Raw genomic sequence first — 25,845 nt, 5'->3', positions numbered from 1 at the left:
CACCATCAAACATGGAGGTGGAAACATTATGCTTTGGGGGTGTTTTTCTGCTAAGGGGACAGGACAACTTCACCGCATCAAAGGGACGATGGACGGGGCCATGTACCGTCAAATTTTTGGTGAGAACCTCCTTCCCTCAGCCAGGGCATTGCAAATGGGTCGTGGATGGGTATTCCAGCATGACAATGACCCAAAACACACGGCCAAGGCAACAAAGGAGTGGCTCAAGAAGAGGCACATTAAGGTCCTGGAGTGGCCTAGCCAGTCTCCAGACCTTAATCCCATAGAAAATCTGTGGAGTGTCACGCCCTGGCTCTGAGGACTCTTATATGTTGAGCCAGGGTGTGTAGGGTCTATGTTTTGTGTTCTATGTTCTGTTCTAGGTTATGTGTTTCTATGTTGGCCGGGGTGGTTCTCAATCAGAGGCAACGTGAATCAGCTGTTGCTTGTTGTCTCTGATTGGGGACCATACATAGGCAGCCTGTTGTGCACTTGTGTTTTGTGGGATCTTGTTCCGTGTTGGTTTGTGTTCCTGACCGAGGACTTCACGTTTCGTTTTGTTGTTTGTATTTTTGTATCGTGTTGCAGAGTACACTATTAAAAAGATGTACGCATATCACGCTGCGCCTTGGTCCGTTCATTACGACGATCGTGACAGAAGATCCCACCAATACAGGACCAAGCAGCGTGTCCAGGAGCAAACGCCGGAGGTAACGTTAGTGGATGTCCTCCTCGGTTGGGGGCAGATCACGGAGGAGGAGGCTGTCCGTTACCGGAGGGCGATGAAGGGGGAGACCCAGGCAGGAGAGGAGAAGCGGCGCCAACCGGGCCGTCGTTGGACAGGCGAGAGGCACCCCCAATGATTTTTTTGGGGGGGGCACACGGCATGGACGACGGGGCTGCTGGAGGCAGATAAAGGGCGAGTTTGTGGACGAGGAGAGAAGGCCACCAGGTTACGGGGGCCATTGGTCAGTAGAGGGAAGGAGAGTGTAGAGGCACGGCGAGAGGTACTGAGGTGTGTTACCAGTCCGGTCCGGCCCGTTCCTGATCCCCACACAAGGCCAGTGGTGTGTGTTCCCAGTACGGTCCGGCCTGTTCCTGTCCCTCGCACCAAGCCTGTGATGCGCGTCGCCAGCCCGGCCCGGCCTGTTCCTGCCCCTCGCACCAAGCCTGTGGTGCGCGTCGCTAGCCCGGCCCGGCCTGTTCCTGCTCCCCGCACCAAGCCAGTGGTGCGCTTCGTCAGCCCGGCCCGGCCTGTTCCTGCCCCTCGCACCAAGCCTGTGGTGCGCGTCGCCAGCCCGGTCCGGCCTGTTCCTGTCCCTCGCACCAAGCCTGTGATGCGCGTCGCCAGCCCGGCCCGGCCTGTTCCTGCTCCCCGCACCAAGCCTATGGTACGCGTCGCCAGCCCGGCCCGGCCTGTTCCTGCTCCCCGCACCAAGCCTGTGGTGCGCGTCGCCAGCCCGGCCCGGCCTGTTCCTGCCCCTCGCACCAAGCCAATGGTGCGCGTCGCCAGCCTGGCCCGGCCTGTTCCTGCTCCCCGCACCAAGCCAATGGTGCGCTTTGCCAGCCCGACCCGGCCTGTTCCTGCTCCCCGCACCAAGCCTGTGGTGCGCGTCGTCAGCCCGGTCCAGCCCGTTCCTGCTCCCCGCACCAAGCCAGTGGTGCGCGATGTCAGCCCGGTCCGGCCCGTTCCTGCTCCCCGCACCAAGCCAGTGGTGCGCGACGTCAGCCCGGTCCGGCCCGTTCCTGCTCCCCGCACCAAGCCAGTGGTGCGCGACGTCAGCCCGGTCCGGCCCGTTCCTGCTCCCCGCACCAAGCCAGTGGTGCGCGACGTCAGCCCGGTCCGGCCCGTTCCTGCTCCCCGCACCAAGCCTGTGGTGCGCGTCGCCAGCCCGGTCCGGCCCGTCCCTGCTCCACGCACCAAGCCTGTGGTGCGCGTCGTCAGTCCGGCACAGCCCGTGCCTGTTTCACCGGTGCCTGGTCAGGTACAGCTGCTCCACACCGGAGCCTAAGCAATCCGCTCCACCGATGTCCAGTCCAGCTCCAGCCAGCGGGGCCAGACCAGACCAGGGGCGCTACGGGGGGGTTGTTAGAGGGTGGTGGTCACGCCCGGAGCCGGATCCGCCTCCGAGGCGGAATGCCCAACCGGCCCCTCCCCTGTTGGGTTTATGTTGGCGCGGTCGCAGTCCGCGCCTTTGGGGGGGGTACTGTCACGCCCTGGCTCTGGGGACTCTTATATGTTGAGCCAGGGTGTGTAGGGTCTATGTTTTGTGTTCTATGTTCTGTTCTAGGTTATGTGTTTCTATGTTGGCCGGGGTGGTTCTCAATCAGAGGCAACGTGAATCAGCTGTTGCTTGTTGTCTCTGATTGGGAACCATACTTAGGCAGCCTGTTGTGCACTTGTGTTTTGTGGGATCTTGTTCCGTGTTGGTTTGTGTTCCTGACCGAGGACTTCACGTTTCGTTTTGTTGTTTTGTATTTTTGTATCGTGTTGCAGAGTACACTATTAAAAAGATGTACGCATATCACGCTGCGCCTTGGTCCGTTCATTACGACGATCGTGACATGGAGGGAGCTGAAGGTTTGAGTTGCCAAACGTCAGCCTCGAAACCTTAATGACTTGGAGAAGATCTGCAAAGAGGAGTGGGACAAAATCCCTCCTGAGATGTGTGCAAACCTGGTGGCCAACTACAAGAAATGTCTGACATCTGTGATTGCCAACAATGGTTTTGCCACCAAGTACTAAGTCATGTTTTGCAGAGGGGTCAAATACTTATTTCCCTCACTGTACTTCAGTATGCCATAGTAACATCTGACAAAAATATCTCATAACACTGAAGCAGCGAACTTTGTGAAGACCAATACTTGTGTCATTCTCAAAACTTTTGACCACGACTGTAGATAGATAGATAGATAGATAGCATGACTACAGGCAGTAGAAGATAGATTGACAGCCAGATGCAGTGTGATAGCTATTCAGTCAGCGATCGTACTGTACTGATCTCGTTTCAGAACAGGCTGTGAAAATGTGCATTAAAGCTCAACCAACTGAGCTACAATGGAGCACTATTGAAATGTACTGATATGTATTGATATTGTATTGATATGTACCAAACTCAGGCAATAATACCTATATGTTATTTTATGTTATAACTCCAGTGTCCAAAACGGTAATAGAAAGCACCACAGCACATTTAGATATACAGTAGTAGACGTGGGGTGCCAATGTTATTGAATACAGCATGTGGGAATTGGTCCGACAAAATATCAATCCATTGATATTTCACTTATGCCATAATGTGGCATAACCCAGTTCATATAGGAAGGTCTGGAGAGTGAGACAGCTCAAAACCGCCTGTGGATATTGTGGGTGGTGTCTGTGACTGTCAGTCAAAATGATTATGAGGAATATGAGGAGGGGGAGGGGGAGGGGGAGAGGAGAGGAGGTAGTTTTTCCTTAGTGTGTGTGTGTGTATGTATGTGTAAATTGGAAGTCAAATTATTCCAAGAGCTGCAATTGATTACGTTTGCCTGGTACGATGGAACCAATGGAATAGTTCCAAAAGTGTAAACCCCAAGCTGAATTAAGCACACCTCAAATACTGTTAAGTTTAATGAAAGTATTTGACCTAAGGTACTTGAACCAGCTCTGAAGTGTATAGTTGTGTATGTGTGTGTGCGTGTGTATGTTTATGTGTACGTGTGTATGGATGTGTCATGAGCACACAGTGAGTGTGGAGCTGCTGAGTGTCGAGCTACTGAACCCTTGGGTATGGCGGAGCGCAGGCCCTGATTCTGACCCCAGCTCTGACCCCGGCCCTGACCATGAGCCTGACCCGGGCGTACCTTTCCTCACGTTGCCGTCTGTGGCACGGAACTCTCCGGTACTGAGGAGGAAGCAGGCTCGGTCATGGGGATAGCGCTCGCGGCTCCCGCCGGTGCCCAGACCCCCAGTGGCAGGACTTCTCTCCTCCCCAAGCACCATGTCTATGGTGGGGCAGTCCTCGTTAGCCAGGGCTGCGTTGGCCGCGTCGCCATTCTGCTTGGAATCTGGAGGGGACAGGGGTAGGGGGAAGAAGAGAGGGGAGAGAGGGGAAGGAGGAGAGAGATAGGGGAGGGAGGGGTTGGGGGGAGGGGGGAGATGAGGCATGTAAGAAGAGGTAAGGAGGGTCGACAGAGAAGGGTGAGGAGGTGGGAGAGAGGGGTGGAAGGAAGAAGAGGTAGGGAGGGACAGAGGGAGAAATAAGTAGGGAGGAAGAAAGAGAAGGTGAGGGGGTTGGGGTGTAAGGAAAGGGGGAAGGAGAAGGGTGGGAGAGAGATAAAAGGAGAGAGAAAAGGATGGAGAGGAGGAAGAGAGAAAATATGTAGAGGGCAGGAGAGAGATAAAGTGGGGCGGTAGAAAGAGAAAGGAAGAGAAGGGGAGGAGGAAGAATGTGTAAGAAGAGGGGGATAAATGGAGAGGAGAGAAGGCAGAGAAATAAATAAGTAGCAGGAAAAGGGGGGATGGGGAAAGGCATGACAACCAGATCAATTAGGTTTAAGGTGATATATAGTAAGAACAAGGAAGTAGAGACGGACAGGAATGAAGAAGGAGAAATAGAAGAGGGTGATGTGTAAGAGCGGGACAGGGGGAGGAAGGTATAGAAGGTATAGAAGGAAAGGAGAAAAGAACATTAGTGTCCTGCTCATCATGTGACCAAAACACTGCAGTGGAGGAGGGGAGGTAGGAGCCCAGCCTCTCCAGGTCCACACACACACTGAGCTGAGTATCATTACATTAACACACACACACACAGCAAAAGAGAGAGAGGGGCAGAGCAAGAGAAAGAGAAGAGAGAAGGGGAGGAAGGAGAGAGAGAGAGGGGGAACTGAGAGATACTATACCGTGTAGATACTCACATACAGTTGATGTCGGAAGTTTACATACACCTTAGCCAAATACATTTAAACTCAGTTTTTCACAATTCCTGACATTTAATCCTAGTAAAAATTCCCTGTCTTAGGTCAGTTAGGATCACCACTTTATTTTAAGAATGTGAAATGTCCGAATAATAGTAGAGAGAATTATTTATTTCAGCTTTTATTTCTTCCATCATATTCCCAGTGGGTCAGAAATGTAAATACACTCAATTAGTATTTGGTAGCATTGCCTTTAAATTGCTTAACTTGGGTCAAACGTTTCAGGTAGCCTTCCACAAGCTTCCCACAATAAATTGGGTGAATTTTGGCCCATTCCTCCTGACAGAGCTGGTGTAACTGAGTCAGGTTTGTAGGCTTCCTTGCTCGCACACGCTTTTTCAGTTCTGCCCACACATTTTCTATAGGATTGAGGTCAGGGCGTTGTGATGGCCACTCCAATACCTTGACTTTGTTGTCCTTAAGCCATTTTGCCACAACTTTGGAAGTATGCTTGGGCTCATTGTCCATTTGGAAGACCATTTGCAACCAAGCTTTAACTTCCTGACTGATGTCTTGAGATGTCGCTTCAATATATCCACATCATTTTCCTTCCTCATGATGCCATCTATTTTGTAAAGTGCACCAGTCCCTCCTGCAGCAAAGCACCCCCACAGCATGATGCTGCCACCCCCGTGCTTCACGGCTGGGATGGTGTTCTTCGGCTTGCAAGCAGACCCCTTTTTCCTCCAAACATAACAATGGTCATTATGACCAAACAGTTCTATTTTTGTTTCATCAGACCAGAGGACATTTCTCCAAAAAGTACGATCTTTGTCCCCATGTGCAGTTGCAAACCATAGTCTGGCTTTTTTATGGCGGTTTTGGAGCAGTGGCTTCTTACTTGCTGAACGGTCTTTCAGGTTATGTCGATATAGGACTTGTTTTACTGTGGATATAGATACTTTTGTACCCGTTTCCTCCAACATCTTCACAAGGTCCTTTGCTGTTGTTCTGGGATTGATTTGCACTTTTCGCACCAAAGTACGTTCATCTCTAGGAGACAGAACGCGTCTCCTTTCTGAGCGGTATGATGGCTGTGTGGTCCCATGGTGTTTATACTTGCATACTATTGTTTGTACAGATGAACGTGGTACCTTCAGGCGTTTGGAAATTGCTCCCAAGGATGAACCAGACTTGTGGAGGTCCCAAAAAAAATGTCTGAGGTCTTGGCTGATTTCTTTTGATTTTCCCTTGATGTCAAGCAAAGAGGCACTGAGTTTGAAGGTAGGCCTTGAAATACATCCACAGGTACACCTCCAATTGACTCAAATGATGTCAATTAGCCTATCAGAAGCTTCTAAAGCCATGCCATCATTTTCTGGAATTTTCCAAGCTGTTTAAAGGCACAGTCAACTTAGTGTATGTAAACTTCTGACCAACTGGAATTGTGATACAGTGAATTATAAGTGAAATAATCTGTCTGTAAACATGCACAAAGATAGATGTCCTAACCGACTTGCCAAAACTATAGTTTGTTAACAAGAAATTTGTGGAGTGGTTGAAAAATGAGTTTTAATGGCTCCAATCTAAGTGTATGTAAACTTCCGACTTCAACTGTATATGCGCACTCGTGCACGCACACGCGCGCGTGCACACACTCACGGGGAGATACTGCGGGGTAACTTGTGCTTATAGCTTCCGACACAGCTGTCAAATCTAATTTGACGTGAGTTACTGCTCAACAATTTACAGAAATAACCCAGAGGGCCAAACCTCACAACGACACACAGCGACGCAGAGAGACAGCGAGAGGGGGGGGGGGAGATGGACGGGGAGAGAGAGAGGGAGGGGGAGAGAGAGAAAGAGAGAGAGAGAAGAGCGAGAAAGAGAGAGAGAGTAAGCGAGAGAGAGAGAGAGAGAGAGAGAGAGAGAGAGAGAGAGAGAGAGAGAGAGAGAGAGAGAGAGAGAGAGAGAAAAATTGTAGGGGGCAGAAAGACAGAGAAAGGAACAGAGATTGCAGAGAGTAAATGAGAAAGAGAGCTGGAGAGAGAGGGAGTGTGAGAGAGAAAGAGAGAGAAATTCAGTAAATAGCATATTACAGAGAGAGGGAGAGGTGTGAGAGAGGGAGAGAGGTGTGTGTGTGTATTTGTGAGCGTGTGTGTGCGTGCGTGCATATGTCTGTGAGCATGTGTGTGTGTGTTCAAACAGGCGTATAACACGATGCTGTGGCAACACCTGGTAGTGGAGCCAGGGGGCGTCGGAACATTAAGAGGTCAAATATTCATTAAAGTAAGAGGCTTCATTAAGATCACTCACTATACCAACTACAAAACTGAAGTATGAAGATCACTATATTTTATTTATTTATTTTTATTTATACTGGCCCCCCGTGGGAAACAAAGCCACAACCCTGGCGTTGCAAGCGCCATGCTCTACCAACTGAGCTACACGGGGCTGTGTTCCTTGATGCTGTTGTTTTTGATGGAAGGTTTAGTACATCTGACTAGCTTTTGTCAGGAGGTAACATGGAGACCAGATGCCTCAGCAGCATAGACTGTTGTGACAGTTCAAAACAATACAAGAGCAACAAGTCCGGCTATATTTTTCATGTAAATATGTTATTAGCACTGACCCTGTAGCTTACTTACTTTCTTGTGTCATTATTTGTATTCATTCATTATTTTCAGCTGTTGTCGAACACACGTGAGTGTGAAAAGACGATTATCTTCCTCAATAGTGTGCAGCGAATTCTACTAGAAAAAAGCCAAAATGGGTATGACATCTGGCATTTAATGTATAATCAATATTTTTTTCATATAATCAAATGGCCTACTCCCCCTCAGGAGACTGAAAAGATTTGGCATGGGTCCCCAGATCCTCAAAAAGTTATACAGCTGCACCATCGAGAGCATCCTGACCTGCTGCATCACTTCCTGGTATGGGAACTGCTTGGCATCCGACTGTAAGGCACTACAGAGGGTAGTGCGTACGGCCCAGAACATCACTGGGGTCAAGCTTCCTATATACTATTCAGTGTTAGAGGAAGGCCCCAACATATTTCAAAGACTCCAGGCACCAAAGTCATAGACTGTTCTCTCTGCTACCGCACGGCAAGTCTAGGTCCAAAAGCCTCATTGTTGTTATTTTATTGTGTTATTTTTTTATATATTTTTTACTTTAGTTTATTTAGTCAATATTTTCTTAACTCTATTTCTTGAACTGCATTGTTGGTTAAGGACTTGTAAGTAAGCATTTCACGGTAAGGTCTACACCTGTAGTATTCCGCGCATGTGACAAATACATTTGATTTGATTTGATACTATTTAGGACTACGTATGGGTATTCGGACATGGCCTTAGACTTCAGGGGCCAGTTTCCCAGACACAGATTAAGCTTAGTCCTAGACTAAAAAGCATGTTCAATGGAAATTCTTGATTGAAATAGTTTTTTAGTCTAGGACTATGCTTAATCTGTATCCCGGAAACCGGCCCTAAAACATTCAAACAGACTGAGCCTAGATGGAGTAAAAGAAAGCAAAATAGAAAGAAAGAAAGAAAGAGAAAAACGGCGATTGAAAGGTAGATAAAGTAACAGGAAAGAGATCAGGGTCAAAGCCTCTCCATTCTTTTTGTATGTTACGTTTTGTAGCGCCCTCTTCTCCTCCACACCCACCCCTCCAATCCTCTCTTACCCCCTCTTCTCCTCCACACCCACCCCTCCAATCCTCTCTTACCCCCTCTTCTCCTCCACACCCACCCCTCCAATCCTCTCTTACCCCCTCTTCTCCTCCACACCCACCCCTCCAATCCTCTCGTACCCCCTCTTCTCCTCCACACCCACCCCTCCAATCCTCTCTTACCCCCTCTTCTCCTCCACACCCACCCCTCCAATCCTCTCTTACCCCCTCTTCTCCTCCACACCCACCCCTCCAATCCTCTCTAACCCCCTCTTCTCCTCCACACCCACCCCTCCAATCCTCTCTTACCCCCTCTTTTCCTCTACATCCTCCCCTCCAATCCTCTCGTACCCCCTCTTCTCCTCCACACCCACCCCTCCAATCCTCTCTTACCCCCTCTTCTCCTCCACACCCACCCCTCCAATCCTCTCTTACCCCCTCTTCTCCTCCACACCCACCCCTCCAATCCTCTCTTACCCCCTCTTTTCCTCTACATCCTCCCCTCCAATCCTCTCTTACCCCCTCTTTTCCTCTACATCCTCCCCTCCAATCCTATCTTACCCCCTCTTCTCCTCCACACCCACCCCTCCAATCCTCTCTTACCCCCTCTTCTCCTCCACACGCACCCCTCCAATCCTCTCTTACCCCCTCTTTTCCTCTACATCCTCCCCTCCAATCCTCTCTTACCCCCTCTTCTCCTCCACACCCACCCCTCCAACCCTCTCTTACCCCCTCTTCTCCTCCACACCCACCCCTCCAATCCTCTCTTACCCCCTCTTTTCCTCTACATCCTCCCCTCCAATCCTCTCTTACCCCCTCTTCTCCTCCACACGCACCCCTCCAATCCTCTCTTACCCCCTCTTTTCCTCTACATCCTCCCCTCCAATCCTCTCTTACCCCCTCTTCTCCTCCACACCCACCCCTCCAATCCTCTCTTACCCCCTCTTCTCCTCCACACCCACCCCTCCAATCCTCTCTTACCCCCTCTTTTCCTCTACATCCTCCCCTCCAATCCTCTCTTACCCCCTCTTCTCCTCCACACCCACCCCTCCAATCCTCTCTTACCCCCTCTTCTCCTCCACACCCACCCCTCCAATCCTCTCTTACCCCCTCTTTTCCTCTACATCCTCCCCTCCAATCCTCTCTTACCCCCTCTTCTCCTCCACACCCACCCCTCCAATCCTCTCTTACCCCCTCTTCTCCTCCACACCCACCCCTCCAGTCCTCTCTTACCCCCTCTTTTCCTCTACATCCTCCCCTCCAATCCTCTCTTACCCCCTCTTCTCCTCTACATCCTCCCCTCCAATCCTCTCTTACCCCCTCTTCTCCTCCACACCCACCCCTCCAATCCTCTCTTACCCCCTCTTCTCCTCCACACCCACCCCTCCAATCCTCTCTTACCCCCTCTTCTCCTCCACACCCTCCCCTCCAATCCTCTCTTACCCCCTCTTCTCCTCCACACCCACCCCTCCAATCCTCTCTTACCCCCTCTTTTCCTCTACATCCTCCCCTCCAATCCTCTCTTCCTCCACACCCTCTTCTCATTTTAATCATTTAGCAGATGCTCTTATCCAGAGCAACTTACAGTAGTGAATGCATACATTTTAATACTTTTTTTGGTACTGGTCCCCCGTGGGAATCGAATCCACAACCCTGCTCTACCAACTGAGCTACACTTGTCTCCTCTCCTGGGCTGTAAGCAGTGCTGACAGAAGGAGCTCTTTCGGCTGTATGAACTCACCAGCTGATCGGCACTGGCATGTCCCTACAAACACACACACATACAAAAGCCTATTTATTACTAGTGTGGGGGGTTGCTAGTGCAAGAGGGAAATAGGCCGATATGATGTACAAATGTATGTAGGGGTGTGTGCGTGTGTGTGTGTGTGTGTGTATGTGTGTGTGTGTGTGGAGGGTTAGGGTTAGGGTTAGGAGCTAGGGTTAGTTTTAGGGTTAGGGTTAGGAGCTAGGGTTAGGTTTAGGGTTAAGGTTAGGGTTAGGGTAAGGGTAAGAGTACGGGTTAGGGTTAGGTTTAGGAGTTAGGGAAAATAGGATTTTGAATGGGACTGAATTGTGTGTACCCAGAAGGTTAGCTGTACAAGACTGTGTGTGTGTGTGTGTGTGTGTGTGTGTGTGTGTGTGTGTGTGTGTGTGTGTGTGTGTGCGTGAGTGCACGCACACGCACAAAAGTGTATGTATCAGGCTCTGATTAGCTTACATGTGTAAATTGAAGGGCCCTCTCTAATGCCATTTTACATGCTTCTCAACTTCTCTCTTGTCATAACTAATCCTTCTCCCAATACCACCCTCCCCCACCCCTCCACCATCACCCCCACCACCCCGCTCTACTCTTCAAGTTTAATTACATTTCTGTCCTCTGTCAAACAGCGTTTTGACAGGCCAATCTTCGCAACCAAATATTTTTAAACGTTAAAGCCGACGTGTTGAGAGCTCCCCAGCAGAGAGAGAAGGATGCGGGTGGAGGGGGTTAGATTATGGGATCACCCTGCTCTATAAAGAGTTACGGAGTCTATCTGACCTCATCAGCTTGTTTGTGTGTGTGTGTGTGTGTGTGTGTGTTTTAAGACTGTCCCAGTATCTTATGGGTTTTCTTTATCGGTTAAAGTACAGTACAGCGATTCAGACATGGGGTATAATTTTTTGGTACTATGGGTTAGTTATATGGGAGTCAGAGACAAGCAGAGACACCACATCATGTCGAGAGAGTGATCGGGGTAATTTGATCATACTATTGTAATATTAGTGTGAGGGATGCTGCAGGTCCCCAGCAGTCAGTCACTCTAGATATATTTCAAATATACTGCATCAGCACACAAACACAAACACACACACTCACAAACACACACACACACACAAACACCTCTCCTCCCCTTCTCTCCCTCCCTCCATCCCTCTCCTCCCTCCCCTGTTTTACTCACCTGTCCTGTTGATCTCGATGATCTCCTCCTGGGCCAGAGGGCAGTCCCCTCCCCCCAGGCTTCCTGAGCCCACCATACCCGGCCCGGCGGTGGCCATGGCCAGGGCGTCTGGCTTGCAGTAGTTGGGCGAGCCAGGCATGGTGGGCCGAGGGATGTGCTTGCCCTTCCTCTTGGGCAGCTTCTGCTTGGCCATGGCCAGTGAGTAGTACATGCCAAAGTTGTTGACGATGACGGGAACAGGCATGGCGATGGTCAGTACCCCCGCCAGGGCGCACAGCGCGCCCACCAGCATCCCCGACCACGTCTCTGGGTACATGTCCCCGTAGCCCAGAGTGGTCATGGTGACCACGGCCCACCAGAAGCCAATGGGGATGTTCTTGAAGTTTGTGTGTTTGGCGGCCGTAGGGTCGTCAGGGTCGGCGCCGATGCGCTCGGCGTAGTAGATCATGGTGGCGAAGATGAGCACTCCGAGGGCGAGGAAGATGATGAGGAGGAGGAACTCGTTGGTACTGGCGCGGAGCGTGTGGCCCAGCACCCGCAGGCCCACGAAGTGACGCGTCAACTTGAAGATACGCAGGATCCGGACGAAGCGCACCACTCGCAGGAAGCCCAACACGTCTTTGGCGGCTTTGGAATCCAGACCACTCAGTGCCACCTCCAGGTAGAAGGGCATGATAGCAATAAAGTCAATGATGTTGAGGGTGCTACTGAAGAACTCCTTCTTGCAGGGGCAGAAGATCACGCGCATCATGACCTCAATGGTGAACCAGATGACGCACGTTCCCTCCACATAGGTGAGCCAGCCGTCGGTCACCACCTCGTAGACTATCTCCTCGCGCGTCACATTGCCCACCGTCACGTTCTCCGTCTTGTTGTAGATGGTGTTGAAGGCCTCGTGCGTCTCCAGGCAGAAGGTGGTGATGGAGATGAGGATAAACAGAAGGGAGAGGAACGCACAGTACTGGAGGAGAGGAGAGAGGGAGAGAGAGAGAAGGAGAGAGAAATATAGTTAGGTTCAAGTTTTTTTACTTAGTTGCCTGTTACAGGATTATGTTTCTTGGGCTCATTGAATTCTCACAGAAGCCTAACCCAAAGGATCACATCGATTTACAGATTAATGTCATTCACATACTGTATCACAGAAAACATGCAGCAACAGAGGTTAACCTAAACTGCTAAAAAAAACACCAATGGTTTCCACTTTGCATGAATAGATCTGTTTTAGACAGTTTTAGGTCTAAAGCCAACATTTACACAGAAACTCTGATGAACTCACAGTTCAACTGAACAAACCACCTAGCAACCATGCAGTTAGGATTGGGGAGTAACGGATTACATGGATTACAAAAAAGCTGTGACTGTAATTAGTTATGTTACCAGCAAAAATATTGTAATCAGATTACAGATACTTCTGAAAAACTAGATGATTATTTCTAGGATCACTTTTACATTCAGAAAATACTTTCTATTTTATTTTTTATTTTTTTTAGGGGGTAGATCAGCTTTAATATTTCAGATAGATTGTAACTTCCATCAATGTAATTGTCTGCATCACTTCCAATCCCCCATATGTTTTTCTTCTCACAAATATATATATATATATATATATATATGTATATATATATATATATATATGTATATATATATATATATGTATATATATATGTATATATGTATATATATATGTATATATATATATATATATATATATATATATATATATATATATATATATATATATATATATATATATATATATACACATACATACATATACACATATATATATACACACACATACACATATACACATACATACACATACAGTGGGGAGAACAAGTATTTGATACACTGCCGATTTTGCAGGTTTTCCTACTTACAAAGCATGTAGAGGTCTGTAATTTTTATCATAGGTACACTTCAACATTGTATGATTTTTAAGTAATTCATTTGCATTTTATTGCATGACATAAGTATTTGATCACCTACCAACCAGTAAGAATTCCGGCTCTCACAGACCTGTTAGTTTTTCTTTAAGAAGCCCTCCTGTTCTCCACTCATTACCTGTATTAACTGCACCTATTTGAACTCGTTACCTGTATAAAAGACACCTGTCCACACACTCAATCAAACAGACTCCAACCTCTCCACAATGGCCAAGACCAAAGAGCTGTGTAAGGACATCAGGGATAAAATTGTAGACCTGCACAAGGCTGGGATGGGCTACAGGACAATAGGCAAGCAGCTTGGTGAGAAGGCAACAACAGTTGGCGCAATTATTAGAAAATGGAAGAAGTTCAAGATGACGGTCAATCACCCTCGGTCTGGGGCTCCATGCAAGATCTCACCTCATGGGGCATCAATGATCATGAGGAAGGTGAGGGATCAGCCCAGAACTACACGGCAGGACCTGGTCAATGACCTGAAGAGAGCTGGGACCACAGTCTCAAAGAAAACCATTAGTAAGACACTACACCGTCATGGATTAAAATCTTGCAGCGCACGCAAGGTCCCCCTGCTCAAGCCAGCGCATGTCCAGGCCCGTCTGAAATTTGCCAATGACCATCTGGATGATCCAGAGGAGGAATGGGAGAAGGTAATGTGGTCTGATGAGACAAAAATATAGCTTTTTGGTCTAAACTCCACTCGCCGTGTTTGGAGGAAGAAGAAGGATGAGTACAACCCCAAGAACACCATCCCAACCGTGAAGCATGGAGGTGGAAACATCATTCTTTGGGGATGCTTTTCTGAAAAGGGTACAGGACGACTGCACCGTATTGAGGGGAGGATGGATGGGGCCATGTATCGCGAGATCTTGGCCAACAACCTCCTTCCCTCAGTAAGAGCATTGAAGATGGGTCGTGGCTGGGTCTTCCATCATGACAACGACCCGGAACACACAGCCAGGGCAACTAAGGAGTGGCTCCGTAAGAAGCATCTCAAGGTCCTGGAGTGGCCTAGCCAGTCTCCAGGCCTGAACCCAATAGAACATCTTTGGAGGGAGCAGAAAGTCCGTATTGCCCAGCGACAGCCCCGAAACCTGAAGGATCTGGAGAAGGTCTGTATGGAGGAGTGGGCCAAAATCCCTGCTGCAGTGTGTGCAAACCTGGTCAAGACCTACAGGAAACGTATGATCTCTGTAATTGCAAACAAAGGTTTCTGTACCAAATATTAAGTTCTGCTTTTCTGATGTATCAAATACTTATGTCATGCAATAAAATGCAAATTAATTACTTAAAAATCATACAATGTGATTTTCTGGATTTTTGTTTTAGATTCCCTCTCACAGTTGAAGTGTACCTATGATACAAATTACAGACCTGTACATGCTTTGTAAGTAGGAAAACCTGCAAAATCGGCAGTGTATCAAATACTTGTTCTCCCCACTGTACACATACATATATACATACATCCATACACACACACACACATATCCTTTTTAAAATTATATTTCCCTTCTTTACTTTCCAACCCCACCACCCCTTCCCTAATTGGAGTAAACTAGTGAACAACAACGCTTAGGCCTCTACTTCCAGCCCATACATACTATATATATTTTATGGACACAGTCAAATTCTACAATAATTATATTTTGTTTGTTTTTACTCCTGAACTTCCTCCGATCATTTTCATGATGTCCATCTGGTTTGCTTCTATATGCCATATTTTTCTAACTGTGCTCTTTCACAAAAGCTCTCAACCTATAACCTATATACTTATTATGGACACAGTATGCTTTACATTAGTTATCTTGTTCTTATTAGTTGTTGTTATTAATCCCATCCTTCAGCTCCATTCAACACCTCCCATCTATCTCTTAACACCATCCATATTGGATTTCTATTTGCCATATATTTTTCAACTGTACTGTGATGTTTTACAAAAGATCTGAACCTTTCTATTCTCATTGTTCCTACAGATCGTAAATTGAAAATAAACATTTTTGCTAAAAGTATTATTATATTATTGATCGATTGACTATGACTTTTCAGATCACCCAGTAGTGCTATCTGCAGGGTTAGCTCCAGGTAAATATTGCAATCCTTTAGCCATTCCTGGACCTGTGTCCAAAAACAAGCTACAAATGGACAGTACCAAAACAAATGATCTAATGATTCTGTCTCTTCGCAGCAAAATCTGCAGAGCTGGGAAGATTGTATCCCCCATATAAACAGTGGCGGCTCCTGAAAAAATTCTCAGGAGGGGCAATTTTTCTGATGATTTAGGTGACCTACACACATTTAAAAAAAAGATATGTCCAGCAACAACATGAAGACAGGGGCAGCATATAAGTCAATACCAGAAGCATTTATTGACTGATCTCAAAAGTGTTGGCTTACCAGGGTTGGTGGAGCCCTCAGTTTCATCTTTGCCTCGCAAAGCTAACTCAAACACTCCGCAAAACTTCACACACTGGATTAGCCGGCTGAGGATGTGGCGGTTCTTGCTAATGTCGTAGTAAATATATTTGTTATAGTGAATATGGAATATGATATGTTGAGTAAAATGTTGTGCTAAGATCTATTTAGGTCAGGAGCTGGTTATAAGTTCTGTTCCTATCCAATAACAATGGACAAAAGGGTCCTATCTTGTCAGCCTTGTCAGCAGGTGGCCAAGGACAACACCCACGCCATAGGCCTCTCAGTTCTTCCAACTCACGAGTTCTTGCTCTGAGGACACACACACACACAAACACACACACACACACATCATCACTGTTAAACACACACACACACACACATCATCACTGTTAAACACACACACACACACAAAAATCCCCTCTCTTAGGCTGAACATTTGAAGACAGAGAACCCGACTCAGAGCCAATGCAACAGTGACAGTAGCCTGGAGGTGACCTCGCCCAACTCATCAGGACCAATCAGAAGATCAGAACTACTAGATTGAACCTACTTCATTTATTGCATAAAATGTCTGCACACAATGTTTCGGGGCTCTCTTCAGATAATAATAATAATAATAATAATATGCCATTTAGCAGACGCTTTTATCCAAAGCGACTTACAGTCATGCGTGCATACATTTTTGTGTATGGGTGGTCCCGGGGATCGAACCCACTACCTTGGCGTTACAAGCACCATGCTCTACCAGCTGAGCTACAGAAAGTGGATACTCATGGATGCGCATTGCAATTGTAAAATGTCAACACAATTGGAGACACCACGTCATTTTTGGAGACATGTTATTGACAGTAAACTATTGTAGATGCGACTGCTAACTAAATAAAACATTTTAGCTGGCTAGCTAATCATCTTAGCTAAATGTGGGGCAAACAATTCAGTTATTTACCGTTAATTTGAGGGATTGGGGTGAAAGAAATCGAGTTACATAGTGATACTTTACGATATACTGTATTGACAATATCGCAATATTTTAGCGCTAGTTGGCTGTACCTGCACCAAAACACCATTATTGTTCCTTCATAGCTTGTTCTCAATCTTTTCACATTGGGAGCCAATTAGTTTTCAGCACTTTTATTTCCATGACTGATCAAAACTCGTTCTCATGGCTTTCTGATCCCTCTGCAACAGACATATGGTGCGCAATAAAATCACAGTATCGAATCGCAATACGTATAGAATCATGAGACTCGCAATGCTGATGCATATATCTTATCGTGAGGTTCCTGGCAATTCCCAGGCCAAGTTCATTTGCCACAACAAATCTCTTCGCTAGCAAACGCGATGTCTTCTCCAAAACGACAATGTGTCTCCAGCAATGTTTACTTTTTTGACGTTCTATGGCATCTCCACTTTCCAAGCATATATGACCACATGTAATATTTTGGTAAGTGATGCAAATAGTGAACTATGTAGGGCCAGGATGTAAAATATATGTAGCTGCAGCAATTTCTCTTATCTGATATGGTAAGTAATGGGGCTTAATTTATAGCTCCCTAAGAGTTTGACGAACGGGTCCGTGAACGCGATTCCAGATATATTTACCTCTGAATAAACTGCCTTTATTACACCATATCCACATCCAGTAAACTTGTGATTATCAACACTAACCTCATCGTTGTGGCGGCGGACAGCTAGCCTGTATCCCTCGTCATCCAGTTGAGTGAGTGGCAATGTCTTTTTTCGTTCGTACCAATTTTTGGAAAATCCTCGGGTGTAGGACTTTCCGCCTTTAGTAGAAACCTGTTGAATTATTAAATTTGGTCTGGGAGGTCCTAATTGTTTCGTTGCCAATTTATCTTAATTTGTTCGCCGACAAAAAGGAACTTCTTTCAAAGACACAATCGAGTTGGACTGAAGCCTAGCCATTTTGATAGTAGTAGTGAATTGATTGAGGCTGCTACCTGGTCTTTTCTTAGTTACGTTCATTCGTGGTTACGTTATGTATGACGAAAGCGCGTAAGTGCAAGCCCACAGACACCCATAGAGAATGTATTGAAAGCTTTGAAATGTGAAAAAAATAGATTTTACATGACAGGCTATGAGAGACTTCTGGGCGATTTTCAACCTGACTGAAATCGCCCAAAAAACGGGCGGGGCCATTTGAAGCACGACTTTAGCCTGATTTGACATTTAGTGGCTGTCAGATCAGACGTGAACACTGATAACTGCTGTTGCCGTGATATAACTTTTTATAAATTTATAAAAAAAAAATATAATTTTTTTTTTTTTTTTTTTTTTGTATAATTGATTAGAAAAAAAATCCCTTCCTTTTCCCGTTTGGCAGTGCGTCGCCCATATCGCCCTATTGAACAAGCCGTCCCTGCATATAAATAACATTCTATTGGTATCAAGAATTGTATATAATAATTTAAATTGAAAAATTCTAAGTTTTGAATCTGGTGTCGTTTCGCGAATCAATTCATGAACACTATGCCATGGAATCGGTACGTCAAAAATCTCTTCCCAACTATTTTGCAATCTATATGGGACGGCTGTCATCCTTTGGTCCTTAAATGAAACTGGTATACTTATCACAATTTTCTTTAACCAATTATATTCTTTAATGCAAGGCCGACAGACAAGTTCCTTACTTTTTCCCCCTTCCACTTTCCTTTTCCATTTTTGCGGTAATGCTGCAATTATTTGGTTGTAATTTTGGGTAGAGCAGACATTTCCATATGTTTTTGTTAGCTGCATGTGCGACATAACTCCACCAGTCCTACCGATAATATAATTTATGAAGCAGTCCTACCGATAATATAATTTATGAAGATTATACCTTTTTTTTTTTACATTTTGTCAAAAAAAAGTTTTTTTATGAATTAGTATATTTGACTTTAACCACATTATTTGTTGCATTATTTGTTCTGTCGTTTCTGGAGGATTAAATTGAAATTGCAACCAACTTTCTATAGCTTGTTTTAGAAATAGTGATATTTGGGAGATGATTTCCTTTTCAAATAACTGAAAGTGAGAGGTTGTAATCTGAATAAAGGGAAAAAGGCCATTCTTGAATATTGGGTGAGACAATCTTACTAATTTTCTAGAGAACCAGTTCGGATTTAAGTATAACTTTTGTATGACTGAAGCTTTTAGTGATAGGTCTAATGCTTTAATATTTAATAATTTCATTATATAAATAGGCCCGTTTAATTTTGTCTGGCTTGCCGTTCCAAATAAAAAGGAACATTTTTTTCTCATATAATTTTTTTAACAACGCTAGGCATAGGCAAGACTATAAGAAAATAGGTAAACTGGGATAATACTAAAGAGTTAATCAGGGTGATTTTTCCACAGATTGACAGGTATTTACCTTTCCTTGGTAGCAAGATCTTATCTAGTTTTGCTAACTTTCTATTAAAATGTATTGGAGTGAGATCATTTATTTCATTTGGGATATGTATTCCGAGTATATCCACATCACCATCAGACCATTTTATTGGTAAACTACATTGCAATGTAAAAATTGTATTTTTTAGTGATCCAATACGTAATATAGTACATTTATCATAATTTGGTTGTAATCCAGAGAGGTTAGAAAATGTATCTAGATCCTCTATGAGGCTGTGGAGGGATTCAAGTTGTGGATTTAAAAGAAAACATGAATCATCAGCGTACAATGACACCTTTGTTTTTAAGACCTGGATTTCTAATCCCTTGATATTATTGTTGGATCTGATTTTAGTAGCCAACATCTCAATGGCAATAATAAATAGATATGCCGATAGTGGACAACCTTGTTTCACTCCTCTTGACAGTTTAAAACTTTCGGAGAAATAGCAATTATTTACTATTTTACACCTAGGGTTACTATATATGATTTTAACCCAATTTATAAGAGATTGTCCAAAATTGAAATGCTCCAGGCATTTATATATAAACCCCAGTCGTACTTTATCAAATGCCTTTTCGAAGTCTGTTATGAATAGTAGGCCTGGCTTCCCAGATTTTTCATAGTGTTCTATTGTTTCCAGTACTTGCCTTATATTATCTCCAATGTATCGCCTATGTAAAAAACCTGTCTGATTCAGAAAATATGTTTGCTCAAGAATTATTTGACACCTTTCTGTTTTTTCAATGACATTCAAATCAGCATTGAATAAATGTGCGAATTTAAGTTTGCTCCGCCTGAGCGAGTCTGACCACAAGTCAGAGACCAATATGATGACAAACCAAATTAGCTGAAATCACTCAGTTCTGCCTCAAAGACAAGACTCATAAACGTCAACCTGCTTAAGAGTCATTAGAAGAAGACAAACATTTATATTAACAATTGAACATCTATTGCAGGATAAATCAATGTTAGAGTTTACATAGCTGGCCATAAAGAGATGTTGAATTTTTACTTCATTGTTTGGTTATGTAGGCTTCTTCTAACCCATTGATTTCTACTACAGATAATACTACGATTAGGCTATATCTTTACATAAAAAAACAACAACAGAGTCTGTCAGATTTTCTGTCATTCCAATTAATTTAATACCCCTTGATCTTCAAAAATAGGAGATAGGCCTAGCTATGGAAATATAGATTAGCCAAATTGTTTTAACTGAGCTGCTATATTGTAAAAATTTATGAAAACAAAAATGTGCTTTTTGTTCTTAATTTAAGGTTAGGGTTTAGGTATTAGGGTTAGCAGTGTGGTTAAGGTTAGGGTTATTTAAGGTTAGTGTTAGGCATTAGGGTTAGCAGTGTGGGTTAGGTTTAATTAAGATTTTATGACTTTGTGGCTAAAACGTATTAGCTACGCTCTTGAATAATGCAACCAAACCATATTATACTCTTGAATAATGCAAAAATTCACACGCATGTGCAGACAATTAAAGGGTTTATTTTCTCCTTAGTACACACATTAAATGTAGCTTGCAAGACAATAACACAGCTAGCTAGCTAGTACCCCATTAATAGACGGTAACTGCTTTATCGCCTATTGATGATAGTATCTTCAGACCAGGGGAGTTTTTTTACGAGGTCCGACGCTTCCTCTAAAAATTAACACGCATCGCTTGCAGTACGGTTTTGGAAACATAAGTAACGTATCTTTCATATCAGCGAAAAAAAATAAAATAATAATAAGTTAACTACTACACACCTTAATAGGGTTCACACACAGCCATATTTCCATGTTACAGCGCATGTTTACGTAAAACAGAATACCTGTGTGTAAATGGAAGATGGACACCACAAACGTGTTATCACTGAAGAATACCGTCTGCTGCAACTGTGTTAAAACCAGTGTGTATTTTGCATTTGTGAAATTATTTTGATGTGATATGAAAGTAGAGGGATTTATGTTTCTAGAACCGTACCGCAATTGAGATGGAGTGTTAGGCTGTTTTGGCTTCCAGAGCTAATTCCCCTTTAATAAGAACATGAATGGTCCTTGGCTCCTTTCATCCATTATTGGACTAGCTAGCTAGTAATGTTAGCATATCAAACATGAACGTTCACCCCTCTCATAGGAATATAAAAGTACATTTTTATTAATATCATGTAACTCAACACCGTTGAGCTTCCCTTTTTTAAAGCTACGCGACAATTTCAGAATGTAACAGGTGAAAACTCAATAAAACTAGTTTAAAAGATAATGAAAATGTCTGTACATTTCAGCTGTTTCAAAAACATTTCTCTGCTATTAGTATTTTGACTGTATGAATGTTGGCCTCAAGGAGTCAATTCTGTTTACACTACCCTGCTTAGAGGGGGGCAACTGTCGGACGAGTGTCGTGCACGACCTCCGGAGGTAGCATTCGAGACTATGAGAAATACGCAAGTTCACATTACAGTAATGTCTCTCGAGAATAGATACCTCTAAAATCTCTCGAAATTCTCCTTAATTCTCGTCAATGAGAATAGACCCATAGCTTTGGCCTATCAGCTGACAGTGAATGTAAATAAACATTAGCTGAAAGCTAAATGAATGTTCTCTGATAGGTAGCTATATCCAGTGAAGGGTGGCTGTGCTGTGCTGCATTTTGGGTCATTGCAGTGGTTCTGTAGTGTGCATTCAGACCTGCGCTTCTGATAATATACGGAAGATAGGTGGCGCCAGACACCACGAACAACAGACCAAAAATACACACCAGCGAGAGAGGAGAGAGAGAGAGAGAGAGAGAGAGAGAGAGAGAGAGAGAGAGAGAGAGAGAGAGAGAGAGAGAGAGAGAGAGACAGAGAGAGAGAGAGAGAGAGAGACAGAGAGAGAGAGAGAGAGACAGAGAGAGAGAGAGAGAGAGAGAGAGAGAGAGAGAGAGAGAGAGAGAGAGAGAGAGAGAGAGAGAGAGAGAGAGAGAGAGAGAGAGAGAGAGAGAGAGAGAGAGAGAGCGAGAGAGAGAGAGAGTGCGAGAGAGAGAGAGAGAGAGAGAGAGAGCGAGAGAGAGAGAGGAGAGAGAGAGAGAGAGAGAGAGAGAGAGAGAGAGAGAGATGCAGCTAATACAGTATGAGCATCCTGAATGCTGCAATCTCATTGACACTGCACTGAGACAGAAAGAGAGAGAGAGAAGTAGAGAGAGAAAGAGCTGGGGGAAAAGAGAGGCGGAGGAAGAAAACGGTGAGAGAGGGGGTTCAAGATGGAGTGCGACTGTACAGTAGAGACAGAGAGAGGTGGAAAGAGGAAGAGGGAGATGAATAGAGACCGAGGGAGAGCGAGAGAAAGAGAGAGAGAGATAGGGGTTAGTGAGTTACGACGCTGTGGGCAATGCAAGGCCACCATTATGAAAACAGAGATGTCATGTTCGCTCTCACATAGATAAATGTCTATCGATTGAGCCGGCGTACCTGTTTAAAGCACCAGGCCTTTTCTCCTATCGGCCCCTCTGGATCAATAGCATCTGTTCATCTCAGGCACACAGAACCTCAGTCTCTCTCACACAACCGACCTAAACCCAACCTAACCCAACTCAACCCAGCTTCAACCCAGCCCAACATAATCCAACCTCAACCCAACCTAACCCAACCTCAACCCAGCTTCAACTCAACATAACCTAACCCAACTTCAGGCCAGCCTCAATCAAACCTAACACAAGCTAACCTCAACCCAACCTAACCTAACCCAACCTCAACCCAACCTAACTCAACCAAGCTTCAACCAAACTTAACCTAAACCAACCTCAATCTAACCCAGCCTCAACCCAAACTAACAACCAACCCTCAACCTAACCAATCCGCAACCCAGTCTCAACTATGGCTCGCCAATATATCGAATTAATTCAATTCATTCGAATTTATGTTTTAGCACGATATTCCAAATGCCTGTATTTTTTAATGGGGGTTTATTCCACTTGTTCTCGTGTTGTCTTTTTGGTCTCGCTCCTTCTGCTGTGACTGTGCACCTTCCAATTTACACACAAACACCTCCCCCTGCCACTGAGAAAAACAAATAGGGAAAATCACTTCTTCCTCTCTGACAACATGCGGTTTCAACTCGCCATTTGCATTTGTAGTTTGGTCCAACAGAATCGCTCATATGGACACCAAAACACATTGAGACATTATTTTACTGTAATAGAGGAAAACTTAAAGATGCACTCTGCAGAAATCGCTCCGCCATTTCCTGGTTGCTAAAATTCGAATAGTTCGCCTAATTTCAGTTTATGTGACAAAACAAGGAAGTATAGTGTAGAGAATCATTGTATCATCTAAACCGCTGTGAAATATATTTTTGATTAACAACATTTGTTGTATTTTAAGCTGTTTGAAGCTGGTGTACAAAACCAAAAGTAAAAGTTGAAAAAAACAAAAGAACAAAGTGGACAGGCTAGCATGCTGTTCAAACAGTGGCAGATGGACAGAAGGGTGTGTTCATAACAATTCAACTGTTCTACCTTGTTAGCAAGCAAATAGATCCAAGTTGGCTAGACTTTAAATATAAAGATTAGCTGGCTACTCACTAGCACATGGGCTTGTACTTCAGAGATTGCTTATGAGACCTGTGTTAATTTTCTATAATGCCTGCTACCAGAAGTTGATCATTATTAGTGAATGTGCATTATGCCTGGTTCTGGTAAAATTTGTAACAAAAAGGGAATTTTCATAGACAGTTAAACTATTTTGATAAAATAATTACATTATTAGTGGGTCTTATTATTGTGGAAGGCCTAGGTCGCCAAGGTATAATTTCACATGCCCTGAATTCATTAAATTGTTGCTGACTGTTTCAAATGCAGTGTATTTTACCTTTAATTGTACAACAAAGCTTATTTAGAGAAAACATTTTTTTAATCAAGATATATATTGTGAATCACCCATAAGTTCGAGGTATGATTTTTAGGCCATATCGCCCAGCCTCTCTTTCTCTACCTATCTCTCTCTGCCTCGCTCTCTGCCTCGCTCTCTGCCTCGCTCTCTGCCTCGCTCTCTGCCTCGCTCTCTGCCTCGCTCTCTGTCTGTCTCTCTGCATCTCTGCCTCTATGTCTCTGACCCTCTGTCTCTGACCCTCTGTCTCTGACCCTCTGTCTCTAACCCTCTGTCTCTAACCCTCTGTCTCTAACCCTCTGTCTCTAAACCTCTGTCTCTGCCCCTCTTTCTCTCTGTCCCTCTTTCTCTCTGCCCCTCTGTCTCTGCCCCTCTTTCTCTCTGACCCTCTGTATCTGACCCTCTGTCTCTGCCCCTCTTTCTCTCTGACCCTCTGTCTCTGCCCCTCTTTCTCTCTGTCTCTGACCCTCTTTCTCTCTGACCCTCTGTCTCTGCCCCTCTTTCTCTCTGACCCTCTGCTCTCTGTCTCTTCCCCTCTTTCTCTCTGACCCTCTGCCTCTCCCCCTCTTTCTCTCTGACCCTCTGCCTCTCCCCCTCTTTCTCTCTGACCCTCTGTCTCTGCCCCTCTTTCTCTCTGTCTCTGCCCCTCTTTCTCTCTGCCTCTCTGTCTCTGACCCTCTTTCTCTCTGCCCCTTTTTCTCTCTGCCCCTCTTTCTCTCTGCCCCTCTTTCTCTCTGCCCCTCTTTCTCTCTGCCCCTCTTTCTCCCTGCCCCTCTTTCTCTCTGCCCCTCTTTCTCTCTGCCCCTCTTTCTCCCTGCCCCTCTTTCTCTCTGCCCCTCTTTCTCCCTGCCCCTCTTTCTCCCTGCCCCTCTTTCTCTGTCTCTGCCACCCAATGAATTCCCTTTATGTAACACGTCATTACAGTCACTTATGTGTGTGTGTGTGTGTGTGTGTGTGTGTGTGTGTGTGTGTGTGTGTGTGGTGCTGCTGCTGTTTCCCCCTCTGCAGCGTTCCCCTCCCCTCCTCTCTGTTCCCTCTCTGTTCCCTCGCTATCCTCTTCATCCTCCCCTTTCTTTCTCACAGAAATCCCTCTCTCTTTCTCTCTCTCTCTTTCTCTCCCTCGCTTTCTCTCGCTCGCTCTGTATCTCTCACTCACTTGCTCGCTCTCTACCTCTAGATCTTTAGCTCTCCCATACCTCCACACTCCTCCTCCTCCGGCTCTCTCTCTCTTTCTCCCTTTCCCTCTCTCTCTGGTCTATGCAGTAAGCTGCCTGAATGTATTGGGGTCCTTCCAGAGCCCTGGCTGCAGAGTAGCAGTTGTCTTGCAAAATGCCTGCTCAGATCTCAGTATAGAGAGAAACACGTATATCCGGATAGGGAGCTTGCATTTAATATTACACAAACTTAAAACATACAGGCACGCATGCACACGCATCCCTCTAATTTCCCAAAACACAAAAACTTACACACACTCAACCGACATTGGCTCTAGTGTATATACAGTCTCTCACAAAAGTGAGTACACCCCTCATATTTTTGTAAATATTTGAGTATATATTTTCATGTGACAACACTGAAAGAAGAAACACTTTGCTACAATGTAAAGTAGTGAGTGTACAGCTTGTATAACAGTGTACATTTGCTGTCCCCTCAAAATAACACAATACACAGCCATTAATGTCTAAACCGCTGGCAATAAAAGTGAGTACACCCCTAAGTG

General features: G+C 45.1%; 1 protein-coding gene across 4 annotated transcripts in view; it reads right to left on the bottom strand.

Moving 5' to 3' along the window:
- LOC311104294 (voltage-gated potassium channel KCNC1-like) overlaps window positions 1-25,845 on the bottom strand; it is a gene marked incomplete at both ends in the record, with an annotated part of 95,638 nt that overhangs the window by 30,204 nt on the left and 39,589 nt on the right. For all 4 annotated transcript variants that reach the window (XM_084146098.1, XM_084146097.1, XM_084146096.1 and 1 more), the window contains 2 exons: window positions 3,847-4,050; window positions 11,515-12,475. In XM_084146098.1, the coding sequence (XP_084002224.1) occupies window positions 3,847-4,050; window positions 11,515-12,475 (1,165 nt within the window). The remainder of the gene's footprint in view (window positions 1-3,846; window positions 4,051-11,514; window positions 12,476-25,845) is intronic.

The sequence above is a fragment of the Coregonus lavaretus genome (assembly GCF_964263955.1).
Source record: "Coregonus lavaretus genome assembly, chromosome: 28".
Classification (NCBI taxonomy): domain Eukaryota; kingdom Metazoa; phylum Chordata; class Actinopteri; order Salmoniformes; family Salmonidae; genus Coregonus; species Coregonus lavaretus.
The sequence above is the reverse complement of the archived record's forward strand: the minus strand, read 5'-3'. Positions and strand labels throughout refer to the sequence as shown.